This window comes from Filicampus tigris, chromosome 17, assembly GCF_054856515.1.
Source record: "Filicampus tigris isolate MCC_2025a chromosome 17, RoL_Ftig_1.0, whole genome shotgun sequence".
In the NCBI taxonomy this organism is placed as follows: domain Eukaryota; kingdom Metazoa; phylum Chordata; class Actinopteri; order Syngnathiformes; family Syngnathidae; genus Filicampus; species Filicampus tigris.
Genome location: NC_141233.1, coordinates 14,751,103 through 14,777,269, shown reverse-complemented (window position 1 = coordinate 14,777,269; position 26,167 = coordinate 14,751,103). Strand labels below are relative to the sequence as shown.

Below are 26,167 nucleotides of genomic sequence, written 5' to 3'. Positions count from 1 at the left end.
CGGGTTGCCAAAAAGCTTGAAACCGGGGTTTAGTTCACGTCGTTTGTCTTGCTCATTTGTCTCGCCACAAGGGACGACTTTCGATCGTATAGATGTCACCTGCCTGAGAGACTTTGCTCCTCGGCATTTCATCACTTCTATGTCACTGATGGACTGGCAAACGGAAACTTCGTAACAGTTACAGACAGTCGGGACAAAATACGCCACGCTGTTCTGTACTAAGTGGTACGTAAAAGCCTGACGCATTTTCTCCATTTTCAAAGTAAAGTAAACATAATAATGTTGCTCGATAACCGAAGCTTCTTGGGGCTGGTGTCCCGCTTCATCCCAACTGAATCAACCCTTGCGTTGCAGCAGAAATCACAACGTTATTATGACGTATTATGTGTTATACACATAATTGTAACATTGGAAGATCCTACAATTAAATCACAGTATTATTGTACCCCAAAGAAGAAGAAAAAAATATGTAAAAGGCATCGTTATGTCAAATTTAGAATATTGTGTCAATATCAGACATCAAAAGTTGAAATTGTGATCACTGTGAATCGGATATTGGACGCCGGTGCATCAATACTGTATCGTTGCCGATAATGTACGGCTTGATGAATTTCTACACCCGCCGAAAAATGAACGCTAAGAAATAACAGCTTCAGAATATGAAGTTCAGTTGAGGACTGGAACTATAAAGTAAAAAAAAAATCAAATAAAATGTTAATGAATTCCGCAATTGGTTTACCCAACAAAAGCAGAATCTTAAAAGTAACAGCAAGCGTTGAACAGCATTAGAGGAATACGATGAAACCAACATTTTGCAAATATACCGCATCTTCTTTCTATCTGACATGCTCGGGCTGGAGGCTGAGGGAGGGGGGGGGGGTGATTCCAGTCATGATGAAAGCGAGCAGCTAACTGTAGAGTAAACAGACCTAGACCAAACCGACAGACCCGGGAGTCATGAATGCATCAAAGTCTTTCAAAAGAATAGTCTCAAAGTGTTAAACTCGAAACATCCGATAATCAGCATCTCAATGTGACTGTCTGTAAATAAAAGCAGCAAATTGAGCGTCCATCAAAACACCATTTCGGCACACAAAACAGCGCAAGTTTCAACCACAACAACAACAACAACAACAAAAACCAACTGTGAGCAGAGCAGCATTGCTCGATCAATAACAGCGTATGATGTGAAGCCAGCGCTGCAGTCTCAACTCCTCACACGGCCACAACAGAAGAGCGCAAAAGGAAAAACAAGCTCATCAGCACACACTCAAAAGAAGGCTCTGAGCAGGCGATCCATCACGGCGTAAGGAGGAAGAGAGGAAAATGACTAATGGGAGTCAAAGCAAAGTGCACAGAAAGACGAGCGCGAGCGCCACCCGCGCGCTCGCGGCTGCGGAACGAAAGCAGGTGCAAATCCTGCAACCGCAGTCACAACAATGACTCATCCGGGCTGCTCTTTTTAAGCTAACAGGCGCTAGTGGGAATTTCTGGCGAGACCCACGCCCACTCGGAGCAGCTGCATCATATTTGATGTACACTCACAAAGACCGCAAGATTAGGTCAATATGCAAATATGACTCTCAGCATTTGTAAATTAACTCACTTGGAGGGAAGAATTACAAAATGGCGATTGTTCTGGTCGTTTGCACTGGTGGAGAACCACAGTATCATACTAGGAGATGCCTCTAATATTACGCTCGGCTCACGTAGCGGGATTACATTTGGTCATCAACGTACACAAAGCACTGCACTGTAAAAAAATAAATAAAAAAATAAACGTAAAAGTAAACCACAGTCAAAGCAACTGACTCATGATGAAATCGAAGGAAATGCACGGGAAAGCGTGAAAAGAACTTTGTGGGTCTGATTGCAGTGAAAACGTGCAAATGGGGAATAAGATGAAGAAGAAAGCAGATGGAGGGTTGACAGGTCAGGATTTAAAACAATTTACTCCACTCACACACGCACGCACACAGCATACTGAATGAGGAGCAAGATGCTTTGCGGGAAGGGCAAAGCACTTTGCCCCAAAAGGAAAATATACACTTTTAAACAAAGCAAATTGGCTTTTTTTTCTTCAAAATCTAAAGGGAGGTCAACGCGAAGATTTTTTTTCAAGAATATGTTCTATGCAAGCCCACTAGTTGAAACAGGGCATTCTGATAAATATTGCGTTTGTGGAATAAGTGTTAATCCACTCGTTTTGAGCCATCTCCGGGGGCGGCCATTTTGTCTTCCGTCGACTGAAAATGACATCACAAGTGCTCACAACGACTAATCACAACTGACCTGTTTTCCGAATCTGAGCCGTGATTGGCCGTTGTGAGCAGTTGTGATGTCATTTTCAGTCGACGGAAGACAAAATGGCCGCCCCCGGAGATGGCTCAAAACGAGTGCATTTTTCTGCTTAATTTATATTCCACAAACGCAAAATGAATCAGAATGCCGTGTTTCAACTAGTGGGCCTGCGGGCAACATATTCTCGAAAAAAATATGTTTGGGTTGACTTCCCTTCAAGTAAAACTGGATAATCTCCCTCAACACACCTGATTATCTCTCAGAGCACAGCGGTTGGTAAAAGCCGCAATAATTCATTGGCGAACATTTGGCGCTGAAGAGGAAAGTCCGAAATGGCAACAAGCATGGATTTTGGCTGTATTTGAAGCAGATGAGCCACAATTTAAAACAATCCCCGAACAACTCAGACCAATCGATGTGCGCTGCTCAAAATGGGCTAGGCAAACATTTGCCTTGCCCCAGGCACTGTCAACCCACGCTACACTTACGGTACCATCACATTGGAAATCGGAAGACGGCAAAGGAAAGGTTACAATTTGGAAAAGAGATGGATAAGGTTAAAAAAAATAAATAAATAAAAGTAATCTTGACATGAGCAAGGCAATGGTGAGAGGAGAAAATAAAAAAAAAGTCAGCGTTTAACAGTTGAAGGAAACACAGGTTGTGCTAATCGACTCCGCAGCTTTCATCCTGCCCGATTTGGTATGCGCGTTCATCTGTATCGGGGGAATGATTGACAGCTGGCGCGCCAGCGTATGGGCTCAGGCGGCGACAACCGGCGCTGAAATAACACAGCAGGTGCTTTGATCAAAGCGACTTCCTATTTTCATCACCGCGCTTCGGAGGACATCTGCATAGCGGCTTTGCTCAAGGGAGCGCTGACACAGCAGGCCGGGCTTCCTCAGCAGACCGGCAAAATAACACTGGATACACACACACATACACTCACACACTCACACACACCAATACACTTTCCCGTTCAAGCTGCCTGGAATGAAAGTGAAAGCGCCTTGATGGGAAGGGAGACGAGAGGACACCGTTTCAGTGTGTGGCGCGCGGAGGGAAATGTGCAAATTAAAAACATCCCCGAGTTACAGTTGAACTTGTCGGGTAATATAGCGGAACATTCCTTTCATGCTCGCACCGCTTAAGATGACTCCTTCAAAAGGCAGGACCAGACACGGTGGCAAATTCGATTTGAAACGAGTTCAACTCATCATCGACAGATATTTGAGGTTTTTAAGCGCCACAACCACAAACGCGAAAAGCGCTATACAACATGGGTGGAAGTTGGAAGCCTTTCGACCCACGCGGAAAGGTGAATAAAAGAATTTAAAAAAAAAAACAAGAAAAAAAATCTCCATCGGGAATTGACCACTTGACACCCATTTGGGACTCATTTATATTTGAGTGTGTTTGAGAGAATGTTGTGTACGCCATGTGTACTCTCGCATGTTAATATTTGGGCTATCCTCTTCAAACAAACGACCAACATACCGAGATTTGTAATAACGCGTGGACTGTCTTTCGTAAAAATAAAAACAGTTTACCATGATGCACAGTTTGCACAAAACAAAATTAAGAATACTTTCAGTTATTAATTATAGTTTGTGAGCGCTTCCTGAAAGAAGTTTTAGCTTGCCTAAGCCAGCGCAGTCCGTCAAGTAATGCAGATTTCACCTGTAGCCCTTTTTTTTTTTTTTTTTGGGTGCGGAGAACAATGGCCCTACTTGTGCATCTCCAAATAACAAACAACACAAGCTAGTGCAGCTCCAGAAGACGCAACACCAACATACGCGATTGCTCCGGTAAGAAAAGAAGAAAAAAATAATAAATAAATAAATAAAAGCACACATTACTTTCAGGAGCAGAAAATTGCATGCTGCCGGCGTATTTCTTTGAAGTCATGACCCATGAAACTCCCCCCAAAAACATTTTCATTCTAAAATAGTTTCTTTGAACTGGAAAACTACTCACCAGGAGCCATATCAATACAAAGAAATAAACAACAGAAGGCTTCAAGTAAAAGAGCCTGCTCATATGAGAATTTGGTGCGACATGGGATAAAAAGTAAGGCAATGTATGCCCTACTTTTTAGACAATATGAAAAAAAAATAATAATTCAAACGGTCATAACAACGCAATCCATTCTAACATGCTGGTCTTCATATTCTGCTTTTGAAATGACTCGTTCCCATAGGCATTGATGGAAATGTAATTAATTCGGTGTCAAACGGTCACCATCATAAAGCCGTTATCCGCTGGAAGTGTCAAAAGAAGTTAACCACTGACAACAATTAGTTTTATTTTCTCTTGAAAATTTGTAGGGCATGTTTAATTGCGCGGTGCATTTCGCATTGAGCCAATATTATGTGGAATCATTCGTTTGAGAGAACACCGTTTCCCTTTCCAAGGTCAAAGTCAAGCATTCTCCAAAACCTCTCAAGATCAATTTTAAGACAGGCCATCTGTGGTAAATGAGTGTATCGACAATATATACATCGCTGAAACGAGAAGGAATTGTAGCGTAAACATACACAATTCGATTGGTGGGAAAAACACCTAACAGTTAAACATCGGGTTTTCATATAAAACTGCACTTTTTTTTTCTTGAACTATCCAATGAATCCAATCTCACAAAATCAAAACATTTCAAATCAAAAAAGAACATTTTCTGAACTCTCGACACACTGAGAGCTACATTGAATGCAATGAAATTCCACACCGACTCAAATTCGATAAATGCTCCTTTTTGTCATCCAATTCAAGCAATCTCATTTGCATCACTGTTCCGGTAAGTAAAATTGATTGCGACAAATAAAGCACCCGACCACAACCCGTAAATGAAACCCTCCACGTTAGGCTACTAATAGCCTTGCTCTTAAACAAATCTTAATACACAAATATGTTCTCAGTAGGTGTGTTCAAGATTCACCTTGGTTTGCACAAAAAGCCGTACGCGTGTCGTAGAAGCATCCAAATGCTATGGCGCCTGACCACTAAAAAGAGCAGGGCCTATAAAATATACATGAAAGTAGAAAAGCTCCCGCTTTAGCACACAGCAGTGTCCTGCTTCCCTCACTTGGAGCATAAAACATTGATGGAGGCACACATTCGAACTACTGGGGAGGAGGCGCGTCATTCGAAACAAGTGACCAAGTTCACCTTCTTTCTCTGGACCTCGATAAAGGCGTTCATATGTTCGCGTGAGGACAAATGGGAGACATGACTGGAAGAAGCGCAACATTAAAGCCACTCCCCACTCGAACTCACTCACTGCCGTTGACGTATTTACTCATCTTTTCACAGTCCCAGCCATTCAATCCCAGTAACTCATTTACATAATTTTTTAGTGCTGTCAAAAGATTAATCGCGATTAATCGCAAATACGGACTTTTACGTAGTTTTACTTAAAAAAGTTACTTGCCGGCTCATTGGAGAAATCCTAAATAATTTGCACACTTTGCACAGCCAAATTCAAATACCATATTTGTTGTACATCTTTGGTGTACCGTTCCACTGTTGTATTTTGCAGGAAAAGAATCGTATTCAAGAAAGCTATTAGAACAGTCTTTGAAATGAAATGTACTTTTTTCCACATTAATTCCTAGATTTTACTCAAGTAAATAACGGTTCAAAGCTTTGTAAAAAATGTAGTTGAAAAATACGATTAATCGCGATTAATCTTTTGACAGCACTCATTTTTTTTCAATTTTGTTCCAATGTTAGAGTAAAAGAGGGTTGGGAAATGTCTGGCGGTTAATGAGTTAATAACAAGGCCAGAGTAGTGATGCTAGCTTTCCGCTCCATCCCTATTGTGGAGCTCATGAGAAACAGTAACACTGCTTTGTGCTCGACATGCAGCTTTTAAAATCGACTTTGACATGCCCGCGTTGGACAACCAGCGCATTTAATGCGTGTGTTACATCATCATAAAGTGCAACAATGACCTTTGCTGCCGGGGTGTGAACAGCAGAGCTGGGCATGCCGGCGGCGGTGATAGACGGGAACCTTAAAAAAAAAAATATTCGGACTAAGCATAATCAGAAGCCCATTTTTTTTCCCATTTATCTAATCCTCGATTTTCGCCCCACCCCCTTACGTGGTATCGACAGAAAGCTCCACCGCTCTGCTTTCAGAATCCGTTGGAATTACGTTGCTAGCTCAAAAAACGTTTATAATTGCCTATATTAGAGTTTTAACCGTAATATAGCAAAAAGTATGACCACCAAACAATTTCATATCAATATAATTCAACTTGTGGTTTGGAGTGAGAAACATAATGTGCTACTTTGCTAAGACACCATTGACGTGAGTATACAGTGGAGCAAAGACCAAACGCCCATAAAGTGAGCAGTTTTGTTTTAAGGCAACAAGGTCATGTTTTGTGTACACAACGCTTCCTCGGCGTAAAGGAAAAGCAGTGGCGGAAGAATAGTCGCATGCGGAGCTGAACCAACGACGTGATCTCAAGGAGGTGTAATTGTCTTTGCACATCAGCCTCTAAATCTGCCAAGGCTCTCACTTGAACACGAGCCACGCACGCGCCGGTTGCTTAGCAGCACCGCCGCTCCAGTCGCTCTTGTTGTTTCATTATTTTATTAAGTCTTGGGTGACACTGTAAAGTGCAGTTTTAGTGCTTCTCGCAGCTGGATGCGGGATGCTCTTAATGTTTGGTTTGGAGCACATTGAACGTGTTTTTGATAGGTTGCAACTCTAGGAAGCAAGGCATCTCGGTCTTTTCTGGCCGCACTATATTAGTGCTAAGCTAAGCTAACCAGTGGTATGTGAGAGAAATCGGGTGTGCTGAAGTAAACACGGCATTCTGATTAATATTGTGTTTGAGGAATATGGGCTAGGCAGCAAAATCTTCCCGTTTTTAGCCATATCGCGGGCGGCCATTTTGCCACTTGTTGTCGACGGAAAACGACATCACAGTTGCTCAGGTTACGACCAATCACGGCTTGCCTGTTTTCTGAAGCTGAGCCATGATTGGTTGTTAGCTGAGCCCTGAGTAGTTGTGATGTCATTTTCAGTCGACAGCAAGTGGCAAAATGGCCGCCCCCTGCGATGGACAAAAACAGGTGGATTTTACTGCTTAACTCATATGCCGCAAACGCAATATTAACGAGACTACCGGCACTGCATAAAACATATTATTGTCAAGAAAATTTGGGGGTTGACCTCCTCTTAAAGTTGTCTGACCGTCATAACTTATAAAGTAAAAAATAGATGGCAGAAGACAAATGATTAACCAAACCAAAGAAAATATTTTTTTTTTCAAGAATATGTTCCATCCAAGCCCACTAGTTGAAACAGGGCATTCTGATTAATATTTGTGGAATAAGTGTTAATCCACTTGTTTTTAGACATCTCTGGGGGCGGCCATTTTGTCACATCTGTCGACTGAAAATGACATCACAAGTGCTCACAACGACCAATCGCGGCTCGGATTCAGAAAGCAGGTCAGCCGTGATTGGTCCTTGTGAGCAGTTGTGATGTCATCTTCGGTGCCACAGAAGACAAAATGGCCGCCCCCGGAGATAACTCTTATTCTTATTCAAAGAATGTTGTTGTTGTTGTAAGTTGTATTTGCGCGTGTGCCCACCTGCAGCCATCTGCATGTATCCAGCCAGGGTGCAGATCCTCCTCTCACATCCTCCACCGGGCAGGAAGATGGTGATGATGGCCAAAAGGGAGCCGACGGCCAGCAGGGCGCACCCTCCCGAGCACAGCACTGCGCTGGTCTGAAGAACAAACACACGCAAAGTCATTTTAATCACGTCAGGGAAAGAAAAAAAAAAAAAAAAAAAGTCAACCAAGCAACAGCCAAACGTGTTTTTGTCGAAGCCTGTTGTGTAACGCGGCAGGTTAATGGCTGCCTCAGCTTGAAAACTGCTCTCGGTGGTCAAACAACAGGGTGCTGCCCCTGCTCATTATACCGGCGCTTAATCACACGCTCGCGGCGAGCAAAAGGAAGGAAACAAACCGAGGAAGCACCGCAACATCAGTTAAAGAAGTCGATTAGAACGCCAGACGAAATACAGCCCAAATAAGTGTGACATTCACTTTCACTCGCACGTTCGACTGGTTTTCCACAACAGTCATCATCTGATGGCTGCTGAGGGAAACAATTGTTCTCCTTGGGGAAAAAAAAAAAAAAAAAAAAGTCTGTTTACTTTAATCTTGTCAAAATACCCGCAGAAAACGACTCAGTATAATCAACAAAAACAGGGGACTTCTCTGCCGACTGATAGCGATGTGGAAATACGCCTTAACATCTGAATATAAAAGTTGCGTACCAACAACAGGTTTTAAGACGATGGCGTTTGGGATATAAAGAAAAATACACCCACTTTTAGCCATCTCAGGGGGTGGCCATTTTATCACTTCTGTCGACTGAAGATGACATCAAAGTTGCTCAGGGCTCAGATAACCAATCGCGGCTCACCTGTTTTCCGAAGCTGAGCCACGATTGGTCGTTATCTGAGCCCTGAGCAACTTCGATGTCATCTTCAGTCGACAGAAGTGACAAAATGGCCGCCCCCTGAGCTAGCTAAAAACGGGTGGATTTCTCATATTCCACAAATGCAATATTAATCAGAATGCAGTGTTTTGACTAGTGGGCCTACATAGAACATGTTCTGGACAAAAATATGTTAGGGTTGCCTTCCCTATTTAATGCTTTTTCAGGTCTCAAGCAAAGTTCATGTAGTCTTTTTTCTTTGTGTTGCAAAATAATCGTGTTACTCAAGTGTAAAGTGACAGCGAGTAAAAAAAAAAAAACTAAACAAGTTGCAGCTACAAGCTGTAATCTGTAGCTCAATTTTTGTCTCAATTTAGGTTCTCTTGTTTCGGCGTAGGCAAATTGAATGAAGATAAGACATGATGAAACGGCCCGCTTCCAAAAAGAGCCGTTATCTGCTGCGCTCTTTGTTCCGCTGCCTTTTTATACTTCACTGATATTCATGTATGCATAGGAATGTCTTCCTTCTCCCAGCAACCTCCTGCACTCGGCCTACAATGCACAGTGACACATCAAAGCATCAATCACGTCTCGTATGGGCAAATGGAGCTGAAATGGGGGAAGACAGACGGCAACATCCAATTATATGAGTTAGACTTCCATCAAAGCAATGTATGGCACGTTATGACGTTTGAAAGAAATTGAGTGTGAAAAACCTAATTAATCATTTGGTGTGAGGCCAGTGAAAATATCACTGTTAGGTTTCACTGCAAATTTGTAAGTTTTTTTTTTTGTATTTTCATTTAAAGTTAGCTGCTTTACATTCACAAAGACCAACAGGGGGGAAAAATTGCTATGCTAATGCTGATGCTAAGTTGTTGTTTTTTTTTTTTAGACTGTCCACTCGTATGATTTTCTGCATCAAAAGCTACATGAGAACATCAAATACACACACACACACAAAACTATCACCAATACCACTTTTTTCAGAGCGAGTAGGAGTACAATTACTTACATTGTAGTACAAGCTGATATTGAATACTGATACTTGATAATGCCATAACATTTAGCTAAGTAAAGCGGAAGTCAACCCAACGGCCCACACGGCATTTTGATTGCTATTGCGTTTGTGGAACATGAGATATGAGAACGCTCCCGTTTTTAGCTAGCTCAGGGGGCGGCCATTTTGTCACTTCTGTCGACTGAAGATGACGTCGAAGTTGCTCAAATAATGACCGATCGTGGATCAGCGTCAGAAAACAAGTGAGCCGTGATCGGTCGTTATCTGAGCCCTGAGCAACTTCGTTGTCATCTTCACTCGTCAGAAGTCACAAAATGGCCGCCCCCTGAGATGGCTAAAAAACGGGTGGATTTTGCTACATAACTCACATCCCACAAACGCGATATTAATCAATATTTTCTGCAGGGGGCTGTTTTTCTGGGCAACCTGTACATTCACCATCTCAATCATTTTTAATACAACCCGAGAGAGCAAAATTAGCTTCTAAAGCCCACTTGAATTATTTTCCCAGAAATCAACCAGCATTTCAATTAATGCCTACCCTAATTTATCACCTACACGCTTGTCTCTGTTGTAATAAAACAAAGTCATTAACGCCTTGACTCGCAGGCGTTCTAAGAAAAGAACCTTGCTGCGACTGTACTGACACGAGTCGGGGCCAGTTCAATTGTGTGAAATGCTTCCTAAATAGGTTGTAATCACGTGCGGCTAACTCGGGGGGGGGGGGGGGGGGGGGTGCCAAGCGAGTGAGCCGAACGAGAGGGGAAAACGCGCGCGAAGAGATTTGAACACGCAGACTAATCTTCCTTGGAAAAGCAACCGCCGTCGGACGATAACTGCCGGCGAACAGTCGCTTCGGCCACTTTCAAGGATGTGAAAACAAGCACGTACGTGCTCCGACTTCTTCATAAAGGAACTTAATTGGTTTCCGGCAATAAAGGCATCGGGAGCATGCTGGAGACCAATAACTACACGCAAACACACCATCAGGCTGCTTTAAGTAATAAAGGGATCGTCAGAAGGGGATTACCGATTACATAAAGGAAGACGGGGATTTCCGCCACGCCCTCCAATGAAATTTGATCGTGTCCTCAAGTGGGACTTAGCAAATGTCGATGTCGTTAAACGGTCGTTGTGAACCGCGATTGTTTCAGTGGAAAGCAGAGTTGCTTTCGCTGCCAAAGTGAGGAGGCTGATGATGCTCTTAGGAGAAATAAACACCGCGCTTGCTAATGACTCGTCTTAATGGAGAGCACGAGGGGAGTGACATTATCGCCGATGTGCTCATAAGCAGGCGTGACAACTTCACCGCATTGCTCGATGGTTTGTGCAGTTTGACTACGCGGCGGACGGAAGCCGTTCGGCGTGTATTCGTCCGCTACGTATTCTGCACTCGAGTGGTCACGCTCAAGCAGAAGCAGCAGACTGCAGCTTTCCAAAACCATCAACTGGGGTTCTCTGCTGGACTCAAAACTAGACATGGAGCCATATGGGTTTTTTTTTCAGGGTAGATACTAGAGATAGACCTTTTTTTTTTCCCGATTTTGATGCCAGTATTTTCTTTTTCACGAAAAATTCATATCGGCTCTCGGCCTCCTTGACTACTAATAATCAAAATCGGACCTGAAAAAAACATATCGGTCTATCTATAGTCGATATCGATTATTAGTAGTCAAGGAGGCCGATAACCGATATTGGGAGCCGATATATGTTTTCAGCAAAAAGGAAAATATTAAAAATGTTAAAAAATTTTAACTTAACTTTGTTGAAATGTCTTTAAGCATATATTTATTGAACAATTTTTCAGATTTGCACAATGTTGATTTTTTTTCCAATTATTATTATAAATCTTTGCCAATATACGTACATCTTTGTTGTATATTTCTAACAAAAAGGGAGCTCCCAGGCTCAGCAAAAGTGAAATGAAAACTTAATAAATGGAGCAAATATAGTTTTCTACAGAAAATAAAGTCCTCCAACATTCCTAAATGACAGGAATGTTAAAATTTCACTTATCTTTGTTTTGATTTCAAACCAAAACAAAAAGTGCAGAGTGTTCCCAGGGTCAGTAGAATTTCTTATAAAATTAACTGAACATTTAAATAAATAGTTCCTAGAAGTTAACACTGATTTATTAATCGGCCATCAGATTTTTAAAAAAGGCCGATGCCGATATTTGTCCAAACACTGAATATTGGAGCCGATAATCGGCCCGGCCGATAATCGGTCCCTCCCCACTCACCGCGCAAAACTAAATTACATTCTGAATAATATACACACCTTCTCGGATGGGAGCGGTCCAAAAGTGTGCGTTTGCATGCGTGTGTGTGTGTGTGTGTGACTAGCCTGCAAACGCGTCGCCAGCCTGTGTGTACAAACTGACTAGAATACAGGATGGAGAGCATATGAGGCAAAGCGACAAGTGGAGATTAATCACCTGACAAGTGGATGGAGTGTCCGTTCGGGCCTCAGGGGCAGGCTGCAGATAGGATGTGACATTCACAAGCACTTTGCCCACACACGCGCAAAAAAACACGCGCGCACCTCACACGGAGGCTGGATGTAGACATTCCGTGGGGGGGGGGATGTTGCATGTGCCAGGTTTGAACCGCGAGTTAACTGCATGACTTCAGTTGTTTACTTTACCAACATTGCAAATAAGTTGGTCGATGGTCACGAAACGCTTGAAAAATCCCTTCTTGGTCATTATCTGTCATGTTTTCACTTCGGGACATTCAAATGATGTTCATGTGGTGCGTCAGTGACATGTTAATGTTCTTTTATTTTTTTCCTCATAGCACAAGAAAATAAGATGAGTGCAGTCAGAGTTTCCCCACATCAGCCTTTAAACAAATCAATGCCGGGAAACATTTTACAGCAAAAATGAATTCTCCATTGAATCTATTGCTATTGATTTGAAGGATGAACATGGCGCCACTTGTTCAACACAAACGAATAATGCCCGATATTCACGACTCTCGCTGCAGCACTTGTTTTTCCATCTTCTCTGGAAAGAGGTTCAAATCCAAAATGCTTCAGGTTGCTGCCAAACTGTCAGAAGCCTACCTGACTCCGGTTTCACCTTTACTGCAGTGCAGAAAGCGAATCGGAAACTCTCGTCCCAAAGGGGAATCATCTTATGAAACAGAGATACAAGTGTGCCGCGTTCCAGCACTTTTACAAATGTTCAAATAAAAGCACTGCGTTTCATTCAGTCCCATTGCCAGAGATGTTTAAAAGCAAGAACCTAGCCGCCATGCTATCGGAAAACATTTGTTTTTTTTTTGTTTTTTTTTTACAGGGGTCATGCGAAAGTGCTGTCTAAATTTGAGCCGATCGCTGTAAAACGATCCCACTTTTAGTCAATTTGCAAAGTGGAGGCCTTTCAGAGACATAGCAACTCAGCCATGTAACGTTCCGGCGCAGAGCGGAGTCGCCGAGTGCCAGCAAACACATTGCATACGAGTCGTTTTGCCGGCTCAAGCGCTACCGAGATTTTAATGTGCACATCAAGAGTTCCGTGGCAACTTGACTTCAACACCACCAAACATGCGCCATGCGACCTCCGAAAGATATTGCCACCTCTCCGATGTTCCGCCGGATGAGAGGGCCAACACATCCCGCAAGCAGCGCAATGAAGGCAAACTTAGCATTCCAATACGTTGAGGCTGACAAAATTGCTTTTTCCTTTATTGGTTCATCGGAAATTGTGTGACAGATGTCCAAATGTCCATCTGGCTACAGCGAACACCACCTGCTCACAAAATGACTGTGCAGCAAAAAAAAAAACAAAAAAAAAACTGATTGGTGATTGGTACTGGGGGTGGGGGGGGGGTGATTTGGGAGTGGGCGGGGTAGTCGTTGTATTGCCAACCAAATATCTCCATCGCCATCATTCACAGACCGTCCAAACTCGATCCTCATTGGCAGGCGCCTCACTCATTTTTCATTGAGTCATTGGCAGGGCTACATTTCAAGTCGTGAATTGATTGGTTGATTCTGTCTTGGATGGGCGTTAAAGTTGATTTATCATATTTTTTTTCAAGAATATGTTCTACGCAAGCCAACCAGTTGAAACAAGGCATTCTGATTAATATTGCGTTTGTGGGATATGAGATATGAGAACGCTCCCGTTTTTAGCTAGCTCAGGGGGCGGCCATTTTGTCACTTCTGTCGACTGAAGATGACATCACAACTGCTCAGGGCTCAGGTAACGACCGATCGCGGCTCAGCTTCAGAAAACAGGCGAGCTGCGATTTGTCGTTAGCTGAGCCCTGACCAACTTCGATGTCATTTTCGGTCCACAGAAGTAACAAAATGGCCGCCCCCTGAGATGGCTAAAAACGAGTGGATTTCATATTAATCAAATTGCCTTGTTTCAACTCGTGGGTCTGCATAGAACATATTCTTGAAAAAAACGTGCGTGACTCAGCTACAGCCAGACGAGGCGCTGTTGATTCGGTCCGAACTAGTTTGTGGTCTAAAGACGACAGCATGATTTACCCCATTTTTTAATAGCAAGACAAAATATTTATCCGGCGTTTCCTGCCTTGCTAAGATTTTGCGAGTGGGCGACAGTTTAGCCGTCCCATGAAGTGAAGCACTTGACGGCAATCTGACTTCAGATCAGTCATCATCATAATCCTCCACCATATCTGACGGGCTGAATATGAAAAACGGCTAGTACACAAAAACATTTCGTCATGTTTTTTTTTTTTTTCCCTTCTTTATCTTTTGGAGAAGCGATGGGGAGGTGTGTGCTGAAGTGTGGGAAAGTTTAAAAAAAAAAAAAAAAAAAAGAACAATCAGGTCCAAAAAGGCGCTAACTCTGTTCCCCCTTTCACCCCCTCTCACCTCCTTTATAATAGATCACAAAAGGTGGATGAGACTAGATGAGAGGATCATATAACCAGATTGAAACGTACGGGATCCCTCCCGGCCCGATTTAATGATGCCAACCTCCGAGATTGATCCAGATCTCATAATGGGCTGCTGGTGGGTACTCAAAGGAGAGGAACCTCAGGCAACGTTCCGCCTTTCTCTCCTCTCTCAAAAGGACTCAGCGATTGCATTTTAGCGCAACTCATACTTTGATGCCACCCCTTCAAAGCTGCTCTCGATGAGAAAAGACTGCCAAATAATGAGATATTAAAGCAGCACTGGGCAAGAATTCGACCTTCATAAAAAAAATTTCACAACTCTTTTGATGAAACATTGACTTACAAGTCGCTGAATGGGACTATTTGCTTTACGGATTACTCACGTCCTCCTTTCGCTATGAGGACGGACGTCGACGTCCACGCGCCTATTACTGGTGTCACGGCAGAAGCCCCAAAGCAAACAAAAAAAGTATTGTTTGAACAAAATTAGATTCATTATCGAATCGCTATTCATCTTTCACACAGCCACTAGAAATAGAAATGTAATTCAGTCCAACTTGCAGGCTAGCAAGAGCTCAGGATTTCACGACATTACGCGGTGGCGCGCATGGGAAATGTGGTTGACTTTCGTCAAAACTAGAGATAGACCGATATGCTTTGTTCAGGGCCGATACCGGTTGTTAGTAGTCAAGGAGGCCGATAACCGATATTTCGAGCCGATATTCATTTTCAGTGAAAAGGAAACTATTGGCATCAAAATCTAGAGAAAAATGTACTCTTAACAAAGTTGTAATGTCTTTAAGCATGTTTATTGAACAATGTTTCAGGTTTGCATAATGGTAATTTTTAAAAAAAAATCATTATTACAAGACATTTTTGACATTATACATCTCTGTTATAAAATTCTAACAAAAAGTTAGCATTGTCAGCATGTCTTAAAAAGGATAAAGCAAAACTTAGACAATAGCCTTATGTAGTTTTCTACAGTAAATAAACATTTCAAAATAACGGAAATGTTAAACTTCCACAAATCTTTGTTTTGATTTCCACCGTTTCAAATTGATTCATTATCGGCCAGCAGAGTTTTAAAAAAGGCTGATGCCGATAATCGTCAAAAAGACAAATATCGGTGCCGATAATCGTCAAACAGACAAATATCGGTGCCGATAATCGTCAAAAAGACAAATATCGGTGCCGATAATCGTCAAAAAGACAAATATCGGTGCCGATAATCGGTCCATCCCTAGTCAAAACACTACCGCTTTTGTCCACATGGCGCCGCCATAACTCAACAACAACAACAAAATCACATATGGACCCCGAAAATAGCTCGTGACAGCAAATGCACGTTTGGCATCCAAACAAGCAGAAGTGGTTGGAAGCGTCACATCTGTTCACATCAAAAATTCTCCACCCGAAGGAGGAGAGAAGGAGCGAGGATGAGACGAAGCAACACGGCGAAGATGCGGCGGGGAGGCCGGGAGGAGCGCCTCGCGTTTTCTTGCTCCTCTTTTATGTTGGCATAACAACACTCCGGCCCGCAATATTGCGCAACGAGCAGCCGGCGGTTGATGCTCAAGTGCACTTAGTCCTGCCGTCAGTCATCAAACTGTAATCACGACGAGCGTCCATCCGGCCATTTTGTCCACTGCTTATGTTGTGCAGGCTTAGCGCGGGGAACAAACGTTGGAACACACACACACACACACACACACACCGTGACAAATGTCATCCAACACTGAGGCTTGTACTGCAAATAAGTCGTGAGCGAGGAGTGAAGACTTTCAAAAATACATGATGGAGGTGTGCCCATTTTTTTCAACGCTGATGTTAAGGCGGAGGGTGGGCAGTAAACCAGTTACATTTACTCCGTTACATTTACTTGAGTAAGTTTTGGGGAATTTTGTACTACTAGGAGTAGTTTTAAAATCGCTATACTTTTTACTTGAGTAGATTTGTGAAGAAGAAAATGGACTCTTACGCCGCTACATTAGGCTACATTGAACCCGTTACTTAAATCCCGTGTGTGTATGTATATGTGTGTGTGTGTCTCTCTCTCCCTCTCCCTCTCTCTCTCTCTCCCTCTCTCCCTCTCTCCCGCCCTCCCTCTCACTCTCCCTCCCTCCCTCTCTCTCTCTCCCCCCCTCTCCCTCCCTCCCTCCCTCCCTCTCTCTCTCAAAAAGGCACAGTGGCCGAAATGTTGTGCTACTAGTGCTTAAATGTATTTATTTTACTTATACTATTACTATTTTATTGTTTATTAAACTACTTGAATTTACCTTCAGATTATTTTAAGTTATTCTTAAATGAAATGTCATTCATTCTATTGATTGGATTGACGTGAATTTGCCCGAAGACGATTATTTTGTTACTTCGTCTGATCGAATGGTTGTTTTTAACAAAAATAAATAAGAAATGGGACGTTGCTACAGTTACTCAGTACTTGAGTAGTTTCTTCACCAAGTACTTTTTTTTTTTTTTACTTGTATCCAAGTAATTATTTGGGTGACTACTTTTTACTTCTACTTGAGTCATATTATTCTGAAGTAAAAGTACTTTCACTTGAGTAGAATTTTTTTTGGGGCTACCCGAACCACCTCTGCGTTTAGGTGGTTGAACTATAGCGAGCCCCTCAAGCGGCCCCGCCTCCCCACACGTCGGCGGGTGAAAGGGCTTTTGCTGCCGGCTGCTCTTCAAGCCCCCCCCGCACCCTCGAAAGCTCGCGCGGCGCGCTGCTAAATGTATGCATGATCTGCACCAGCAGCGGGCCCGAGTGCACATTTCATAATTCATGCATAGTGTGCCACAGCAGGTAGCAAAAAGCTATATGCGCTTCCTCCGACTCGCCGGCAAGAGAGGTCGCTCCCCATGTAACACAAAGACGCAGCAAACTCCCTGACCTCTGCTAGAAGATGTTACGGTAGCTCATTTGGACTTCTTGCCGGTGAATAATATAGCATCACAAGCGATATGCATCTTTTTCAAGTAAATCAAATGAAAAGTGGATGCTCTCAAGCGTGGGGGTGCGCGTTACCGGCTGGAGCTCACAGTTGCGTCACTTTGACGAAGTGCCCTCCTCCATTGTGTGAAGAGCAGCCGCTTGCATGTTAAGAAGTCCGAGCAACGAGGCCTCGGGGGTAGGAATGATGTCACGATGACCTAAACATGCTGACGGCTTTCGTTTTACACGGCCGGCGCAGCGGGCCAACTAATAAAGATCACTTTGAATGACCAAGAGTGAAAGGGATTTTAACTTGTGTTTGAAATGCGGTTGCTCAATTGAATTTTAATGGGTGGTTGTATTATGAAAGATTGGTCTGATTTGTGGCACAGTGATTTGTGCGAGTTCAGTGATTCTCTGGGCCAGCAAATTAAAAAAGGAACGTAAAAAGATTCAAAGTGGCAAGTGTTGGTTTGGAAAATGTTCTTGAAAAGCTAATTGCTGATCACACATTTCGACTATGCCGCTTGAAATGGGGATTTTAGTTGACGTTGAGGATTTAGGAGACCCCAGTGTGTTTAATGTCAGACAGTGTGAGACCTTTACGAATATTATATTAGAAGCTTTTCCAAACACAGCACAGTCATGTTCCTCCTCACCTCAGTTTATATACATATATATATGTATATATGTTTTTTTTTCTTACTCTTATGAATACGGGTTGTTGTGATCCCTCTGTGCTGTGAAAACAACAGCAACTTAAATATGTATATCACTTCCCCTCTCTAAATATTTATTGACAAGTGCCAAACTAGAAATGAGTGGTAATTCCCTGCTGCTGAGCCGAGGCCACATCTGAGAGGAAACATTTGTAGAGTAAAAGCCTTCCAAATATTGTCCGAGCCAACCTCTACTTTTCCGACCAAAGGCCGTCCAAACTGTCCAAGTCGTCACAGTGAAGGATGCCTCAAAGTTGAAACCCGGCGACATTTCCCTTTATAGAATTTCGACAGTGGATACGCATGGGACTTGTGGATTTTTTTTTTTTTTACTTCAAGCCACACAGCTCACTGTGGGATTTGACGGAGGAGTTATGCCAGGGAGCTTGGCGGCATCCCAGGAGCTTTTACGGTTTGATCTTGCAGGATTCGTGAGAAATGAAAAATTGGAGCAGTGTAACAAGACCAACTTACAGTCATCAGTTAGACGTAGCATCTACTCTAACCACCATTCCTCCCCCGCCCCCCCCCAGTGTGTCACATCATGATGAAAAGTGGATATTGATTTACCAAATTAAAGTTGTAAATTCTTTACCAGGGGTGTTTAATCTGGGACCATGCAACAAGCAGAGTGAGCTATCATTTATCTTAGAAAACAGGGATGACCGCTCCCTGTTAAATCAATACATAAACTAGCCACAGGATCCACAGAGAAGGCAGTACAAGTGACAGGTTGCTTAACGAATGGAAGGCGGCCCTGCCAAAGCTTGCTGACTCGGCAGCGATTCGTGAGGGAAGCGCTACTCCGACGCCCTTGCGATGCCCCCTACCAGAAACCACAGTATGCTGTGTCCAACAGCAAAAGGGCTGATCATACTCTAGGTCGCCAATTTCACAACAAAGAAAAAAAAATGTTTAAGAACTCTCTAAAAAGAAGCTGAACGGCAGAAATCACAACAGGTGTTTGATCCGTGCTTCGTTTTTTCTTGAGCTATCTGACTCATATTTACGCCAGTGTTTTTCCAAACTCTGTGTGTGCCGCGAGATATTGTCAGGTGTGCCGTGGGAAATTATCTAATTTGTGCGGTCTAGCGCCTGGCAGCGTCATCGTGGCTTTACCACATTGTAGTACTCTTCCATGCCAGCAGGCGGCAGCAGCAGCAGCAGGGAGCTAATTGTCTTTGTTTAGAGACAAGCGAATTAGTCACGCATGTTTATCCAAACAGGCCCATGTTTCACACTCAGTAAGTATCAATATGAAACATTATAAAATACTTTTTTCTTGGTGTTTATTGAATTGCTATTCAAGACGTTCTAATATAACGTCATTCTTCAATGTTGAAAAATGCTTATTGTTAAAATAAGCTTTTTCTTTTTCACAATTTCAGACGGTGGTGTGCTGCCGGATGTTTCCAATGAAATAAATGTGCCTTGACTCCAAAAAGTTTGAAGAACACTGATTTACGCCACACTTGTTTGGTTGAACTTTGTAAAGTTGCCAACTTGCCGCCGTGAAAACTTAAAAGACGGCAAGTCAAAGTGATTAGTCAGTCAACTACTCCAATTGAAGTACATAAACTGTCTGTCATATGAATTCATGAATCATTTGCCTTTATTTTAGCCGAAACATTAAAGCATAATAAATCTGATATCGTTAATTATAATACGGATTGATTTATTGCTTCTTTGTTAAATAGTACTTTGGAAGAGGACTGTGGGAAAAAAAGAACATTAAATCGCAATCGCTATATTGAGGGGCGGGGGCAAAATGACAGTCGAATATTTTTCTAAATCATTCAGCCCTAGTATATTCTGAACATTCCACGTCTGCCGATAAACATCATCCCACTTTCCGCCATCAATGACATTTGAAGGTGCGACGCAGAAAAAACAAAAAACAATCACACATTGCAAGTAACATCAATCCATCAGGGCACATCATAAATCCTTCTTCTGCTCAGCGGGACTGATTTCCTCTCTATTTCGCCTGGATGGATATAAAATGCAGACGCCCGTGTTTGTCCGCTCACCACACGGCTCATTCGATCCATCATCTGGACACGGGCTTCTTTGCACTTCCAATTTCCTCACCCACGTGTCGCTCGGCAAGCCAAAAAGTCTCATCAACACCTTTTCTATGCGTTTCATCAATCAGCGCACTGGTCGTGAATGCGCAACTTCGACAAACTTCATGTTTGGGATCATCATCCAGTCAAAGAACTTTGGGGGGGGGAAAAAGTCGAGAAATAGAATGCGTTCCATCATTGTGCCAAACTGTGCCTCGGTAAAAAAAAAAAAAAAAAATCCCACTTGACATTTATTTTGTCAGACGTGGCCTTGGTGTGAACATGAAACGATAAGAGCAGATATGTCAAAAGCGCACACATTCATCTCTCCTTCCAAGTGCACGCGACGGCATGTCCAGCTTTCAGCGATCGTTTCTGCAATTTACGCGCGAGTCAAGGTAAACAGACAACCACAACAATCCCCAACACATTTATTTTAGGCTGAGTCTGCGATCGTGCACGTGTTGGTGTTATAAAGCCAGCGCTTTTTTTTTTTTTTTTTTTGCTATGGCAAGCAACGCTGCCTGAGCAGCAGCAGGATGATGTGCAGCCCTGCTCAAAAGCAACCATGTGAAAAACAACTCGGTGGAAGAAATGGCAGTAAAACACGACGGCTGATCCTGCCAGCGGCTCTCGTTCCTTCTGCGCGCGTCCTCGTGTCTGGTCGAGGCTGGTGCTATGGATCGCTGAGTAAGTTAAGACGAGGCTGCAACCGGTGGGCCGAAAGCTACCAAAATACATTTTGGGTGTAACGGCTGAAACAAAGCCCGAGCTCACTGCCGATCATTTCATTTGGTAGACTTGCACAACCTTTCGCAGGGTGCACAATGAATTGAATTTAAATCGACATCGCGCAGTACGTAGCAGAATGTAATTTTTCAATTGCAAACGATGCATTCTAATTGGAGAAAAAAAAACTCAGCTTCTTACTCTTTATTTGAGTAAATATACATGTATACATATTACTGGTCTGTCATTCGTCAGTCCGTCATTTTTCATGACGAACCGAATTGTAATTGTCAGTTGTTCAGTCCGTCAGAAGTCCGTTGGCTCATCAGTCGGCCCCACCCCCCAAAAAAACGACAGCAAAACGGGCGTTAGTTCCGTCACCGACGGATGCAGTGAGTGAGTGATGATTACTGTGACTGAGGGAGGAAAATCCACTTCCGCCAGTGCGCAGTCCGTCATTTTGATCAATCGTCAGCAAAACGGGCTTCCGTCATTGACGGACTGACAGACCGATCCGTCCGTCTGATGGAATGCCCACCTCTTTATAAATAGGTGTACACATATATGCAGTATATACACATGTATACAGATAAATATACATACAGTACATATATGCATATAAATATACATATAAATTAGGGCTGGGGAAAAAAAGTCAACCAACTCGATTGTGTCGACCACAAAATTGGTCAACACAAAAAACGTATGCCGCGAAACTACTGATTAAAAATTTTAGACCCATTTTTACGATGCCCGGAATACCTGTTGGCATCGGGGGGTAGATTACGTCAGGTAAATCCCCACTGACTCAGGCCTCCAGAAAAGGGGAAACAGCTCAGTTGGATATGGCAAAATGGGATCGAAATAATTCGCTCACAAAAGTTAGCCTCTTGCCGTTTTTCTCCGGTGCCCCTCGCCCATTACTCCCCGTTGACCTCACTAATTACAGAATCAATGGTGCCGCGGGCAGGCCGGCACGCACATCGATATCTGTTTTGATTACCCGCTTGGTGGGAACGTGTCGGGTTTCGTGTCAGCGAGATGGCTCACGATTTGACAAAGAGTGTTGTTGCCACTATAGCAGAAAAGGGCCGCCGGTCAAGAGAAGTCTGTCTCTTTGTCCCGACACACTGGGCAGGGGGACTCCCCAAGGAGAAGAAGGAATACAACATGTGCATTCGACCCCGTAACATGATTTCCCACAGGCAGACACGCTTTCATACAAATGGTTTTCACCACAGTGGTTCCCCACGAGAGTTCATGGCTATAGGGTGACGGCAGATGTGTTACAGTGAATTTAAGAAGCCACTCATGATGGGAGTCCAATGGATTCTGTTCCACTGCTGTATTGGTCACTAAGTGAGTGTGGTTGTCATTGCATCATGTGACGAAAGCTCTGCCCAAAGCTTTTTTTTTTTTTTTTTTTTTCCCTCCAGAAACTACCACTAATACAATATTAGTGTATGTCAGGGGGCGGAGCCAGTACGTGGCTAATGGTTGGGCCAGGAAAAATCCGGCACGGGCCTGAATATTTCTCTCACGTGGCACAATCCCCCTATCCCGATACATCGTATATTCAAATAAAATCATCGACTGAATAATATGAATTTCAGATCTTCCTTAGACAACCACAATGATGCCATTTGTAATATTCAATTAAAAAAACAAAACACACAATTTCATAAAAATGTAAAAGTATATATTTTTCCATGACTCGCACTGTGCTCACCCAGGCCCACCCGTGGCTCCGCCCCTGGTGTATGTATAAATGATTGATTGATTTTTCTTCAATTAGCCCAAGTCAAAAAAACTGTCATGTCAGAATCTAAGAATTCCATTAAGTCCAAATATACTTGCAGAACCGCAGTGTAATCGATTGGTTATTTGAAGACTCTCGGTCTAAAATGTCCAGAGACACAAAAGTTAATGTGATTGTTTGTATGTATGTGCCCTGTGATTGGCTGGCAACCGTCAAAAGTACAGGGTAGGTCTAGGCGATTTTGAAAAAAAAAAAAAAAAAAATCACGATTGGTTTAATTGATATTAAAATCGCAATTGATAAACGTGATTATTCATTGATTTCAAAACTTTGATTTTGATAATAATGTTTAAATAATATCAATAGGGAACAATAAGTAAACAAATAGCTGCTTGAGTGTTAGCATGCTTTCACGCATAGCGATGCGCAGATTAAAATGTAAAAAAAAAAAAAAAAGAAAAAGCGTGAAGAAGAAAGTCACGATTAAGTAAAATTCATGACATGACTTTGCTTCCTTCTGACAAGTTGTTCTTCTTCACCGACTTGCTGAAATGACATTCCAAGCACCGGGTGTTTTTCCAAACAGCTGTTGTCCATTACTAGCATTGCAAAACAATACCAAAAAAAAAAAAAAAAAAAATCATCCCTTCAATTCTCTTTTTGCCCACAGTTCGTAAAACATGCTAGCTGAGTGCGCTTGTCTCGAGTGTCAAATGATTTGAACAAAAGCCAGTCAAGTCTCTTTGCTTCCCCGACAATCTTTGTCATGCTGCCACTTCTCTCTGAGACACACACTTAAAAAGAGACACACACACACACACACACGTACGCAATGCAGAGTGCAGTGGTGACGGCCCATTGATTGTACACCTGTTACCTGCGTTGCATTCACTTGTGTTTCCAAACACTTGCGCTACAGTCACCCGAGCAGCCGCTTATTAATATCTCCCTTTCAAATGCTAATATGGCTTCATACATAAATCATAGCTCCAGAGGTGACTTGTATACGCCGCGGCGCCACTTTATTTAGAAAACTTTCACTAAGGAGTTCAAGGCAAGGCGGGTTCAAACAGTCATCGGAGAATCTGCTGCTTAAACCAAAGCGCTCGTCCTCCAAACTTTGTTAGGAGTCAAGGTCGGCCATTTTTTGCTGCCTATTTATTGCGCTGCTTTCTTGTTGTACTGAAGTGTGTGCCCGCATTTCACTTTGTTTTTGTATGTTCATTTTAACAGGCACCCGGTATTCATTTTCCATTTTTACTAGGATGGATAGATTTCAGGGGTCGCCAACTCCAGTCCCGGAGGGCCCCTAAACTGATTTTTTCAAATTCCTCCCTCCTCCGACACACCTGATTCAAACGATCGGGATCGTTATAAGGCCTCTGCAAAGCTTGCTGGTGAGCTGACATGGAGCCAAACACAAAATACACCCTCGAATGGTCACTAGTCAATTACATACATGGAGACCAACAACCATTAAAGCTCCTATTCACACCATCAGTGAGTTGGGACATGAAAGTCAGACAAATGAAGCACTCCTGTAAGTGACCCTGGGAAAAAAAGCGTGGGAAGAACAAGCCTCAGCTGAGATTCGAACCCAGAACCTCAGAAGCAGACATGCTAATTACTACATCACTGAACTGCCCTAAAATCAATACGAAAACTACTGCACATTCGCTAGTGGCCTGTTTTGTGATGCTGCTTTCTCTTTGTCACGTGACCACGATGACTGTGTGTGTGTGTGTGTGTGTGTGTGTTACCTGCCACGAACTGGACGGGATCTCAGCAAATTTGCCCATCCCTCCAAAGGTGTAGCAGCGATACATGCGGTCCAGAGACTCGGAGCAGTGCCACAGTAAGCCGAAGCTCACAGAGTCCTTGTGATGATAATGATGATGGTGATTGGTGGTCCTCAGCTGCTCTTTCACAATCCACGCAGGAGAGATGAAACTGAAACTGCACACGGCGACCAGGGCGGAGGAAAGGAGCACCCAGAAGCAGCCGACGCAGCTGAACATGGTGGTGGCAAAGTGGGGCGCAAAGCCCATACACACGCTGACTCCACACCCGGCTCCTTCTTCTTCTTCTTCTTCTTCTTCTTCTTTCTTCTCGCGTTCCAGGAGGAGCAAATGCATTTGGAGCTCACAGACGGGAAAGTCTACCTGTGCTCCAGCGCACTACATCTGCGAAGCATCCTCAATCCACGGGAATCGATCCGCCGTGGACGTCCCAACGAGTCGTGCGTGTCTCCGGCGCGTCAACGGCTTCTTGAGTGGGGAGGCGAACCCAAAGTGGTCTCAGCACAAAAACCAAGTCAATGTAGCGTCCAAGTGAGGAGACCCACGCCTCGCGTACAAAATGTTTGTCACACCCACAAGTGGGCGCGCAGCTGTGGTGCTTCCACGCCCGTGGAGGAGCGCTCCCGTTCAGAGCCAATGACAACACCATCCGTGGGTCTCCGCCTCCTGTGCGTCCCTGTCTGCTCTGTGGGCCCACGCGTGGACAAGCGTGCACTTTGCGGTCCTCTCAGACTACGCCCGGACCACGTCAATTACATATGCTCACAAAAGAGTGCACTTCCGGAATATATCTTCAAAATAAAAACTTTACAGAGCTACTTCAATACAGCAACGCGTTTTATCTATCGTGTGTTTCTACACCATTAGGATATCATTGTGTGATTTCTAATCAATCATTTCCTGTGTTAATTTTTTTTTTGTGTGTGTTGTTTTTAATGGGAATATTCAATTGAAGATATCAAATGTGTTTTCTTTCCCAATATTATGCTTTGATTTATTATAATTTATTTCACCCAGATTTACTTTGAAGGAAATCCCGTTTCAGGTACGATCTTACACTGTCTATTTAAACTTAACTGACGGCAGGTGTCCCCTGCATCACTCTTCAACCTTCAATAAATGTTATTCACTCCAGCAAGATAGCTCTCCGTCTTTAAATGTCACGTACACAATACTGCGCACACACAACAATTACGCTAGCATGTGTTGTTTGTTTTAATGACCCTTTCCCCTATTCTGAGATGTATCTCAGAATAGGAAAGACACGTAGGCTATCGCTTCTAATTAGCGAATAAGTACTGGTTTTGAAAAGTCAAAAGAAGAGCCGCATAAAAAAAAAAATTGAAAAAAAAAACAGCTGTTGTATTGTATTGTCAGAAATCATCAATGGATCTGCTTAGCGATTTACAAAGCGGTCAACACTGCCCCCGCGTGGACAACTGCTTTGACGGCACAATTATAACGAGGAAATTTGTTTACAAGTAGG

General features: G+C 43.2%; 1 protein-coding gene and 1 long non-coding RNA gene across 2 annotated transcripts in view; one reads left to right on the top strand and one right to left on the bottom strand.

The window, feature by feature from the left end:
• The window catches only part of lhfpl7 (LHFPL tetraspan subfamily member 7), a 54,143-nt gene extending 28,735 nt beyond the window's left edge, over positions 1 to 25,408 (bottom strand). The window contains exons 1-2 of the mRNA XM_086057089.1: positions 24,643 to 25,408; positions 7,910 to 8,048 (exon numbers count right to left, since the gene is read on the bottom strand). Of these exons, the coding sequence (XP_085913215.1) occupies positions 7,910 to 8,048; positions 24,643 to 25,017 (514 nt within the window). The 5' untranslated portion in view covers positions 25,018 to 25,408. The remainder of the gene's footprint in view (positions 1 to 7,909; positions 8,049 to 24,642) is intronic.
• LOC147133555 (uncharacterized) lies at positions 23,783 to 25,819 on the top strand. Its single transcript, XR_015090296.1, has 4 exons — positions 23,783 to 24,017; positions 24,116 to 24,279; positions 24,669 to 24,737; positions 24,822 to 25,819. It is a non-coding gene; the product is annotated as an uncharacterized LOC147133555 (long non-coding RNA).
• The last annotated feature ends 348 nt before the right edge of the window (positions 25,820 to 26,167 follow it).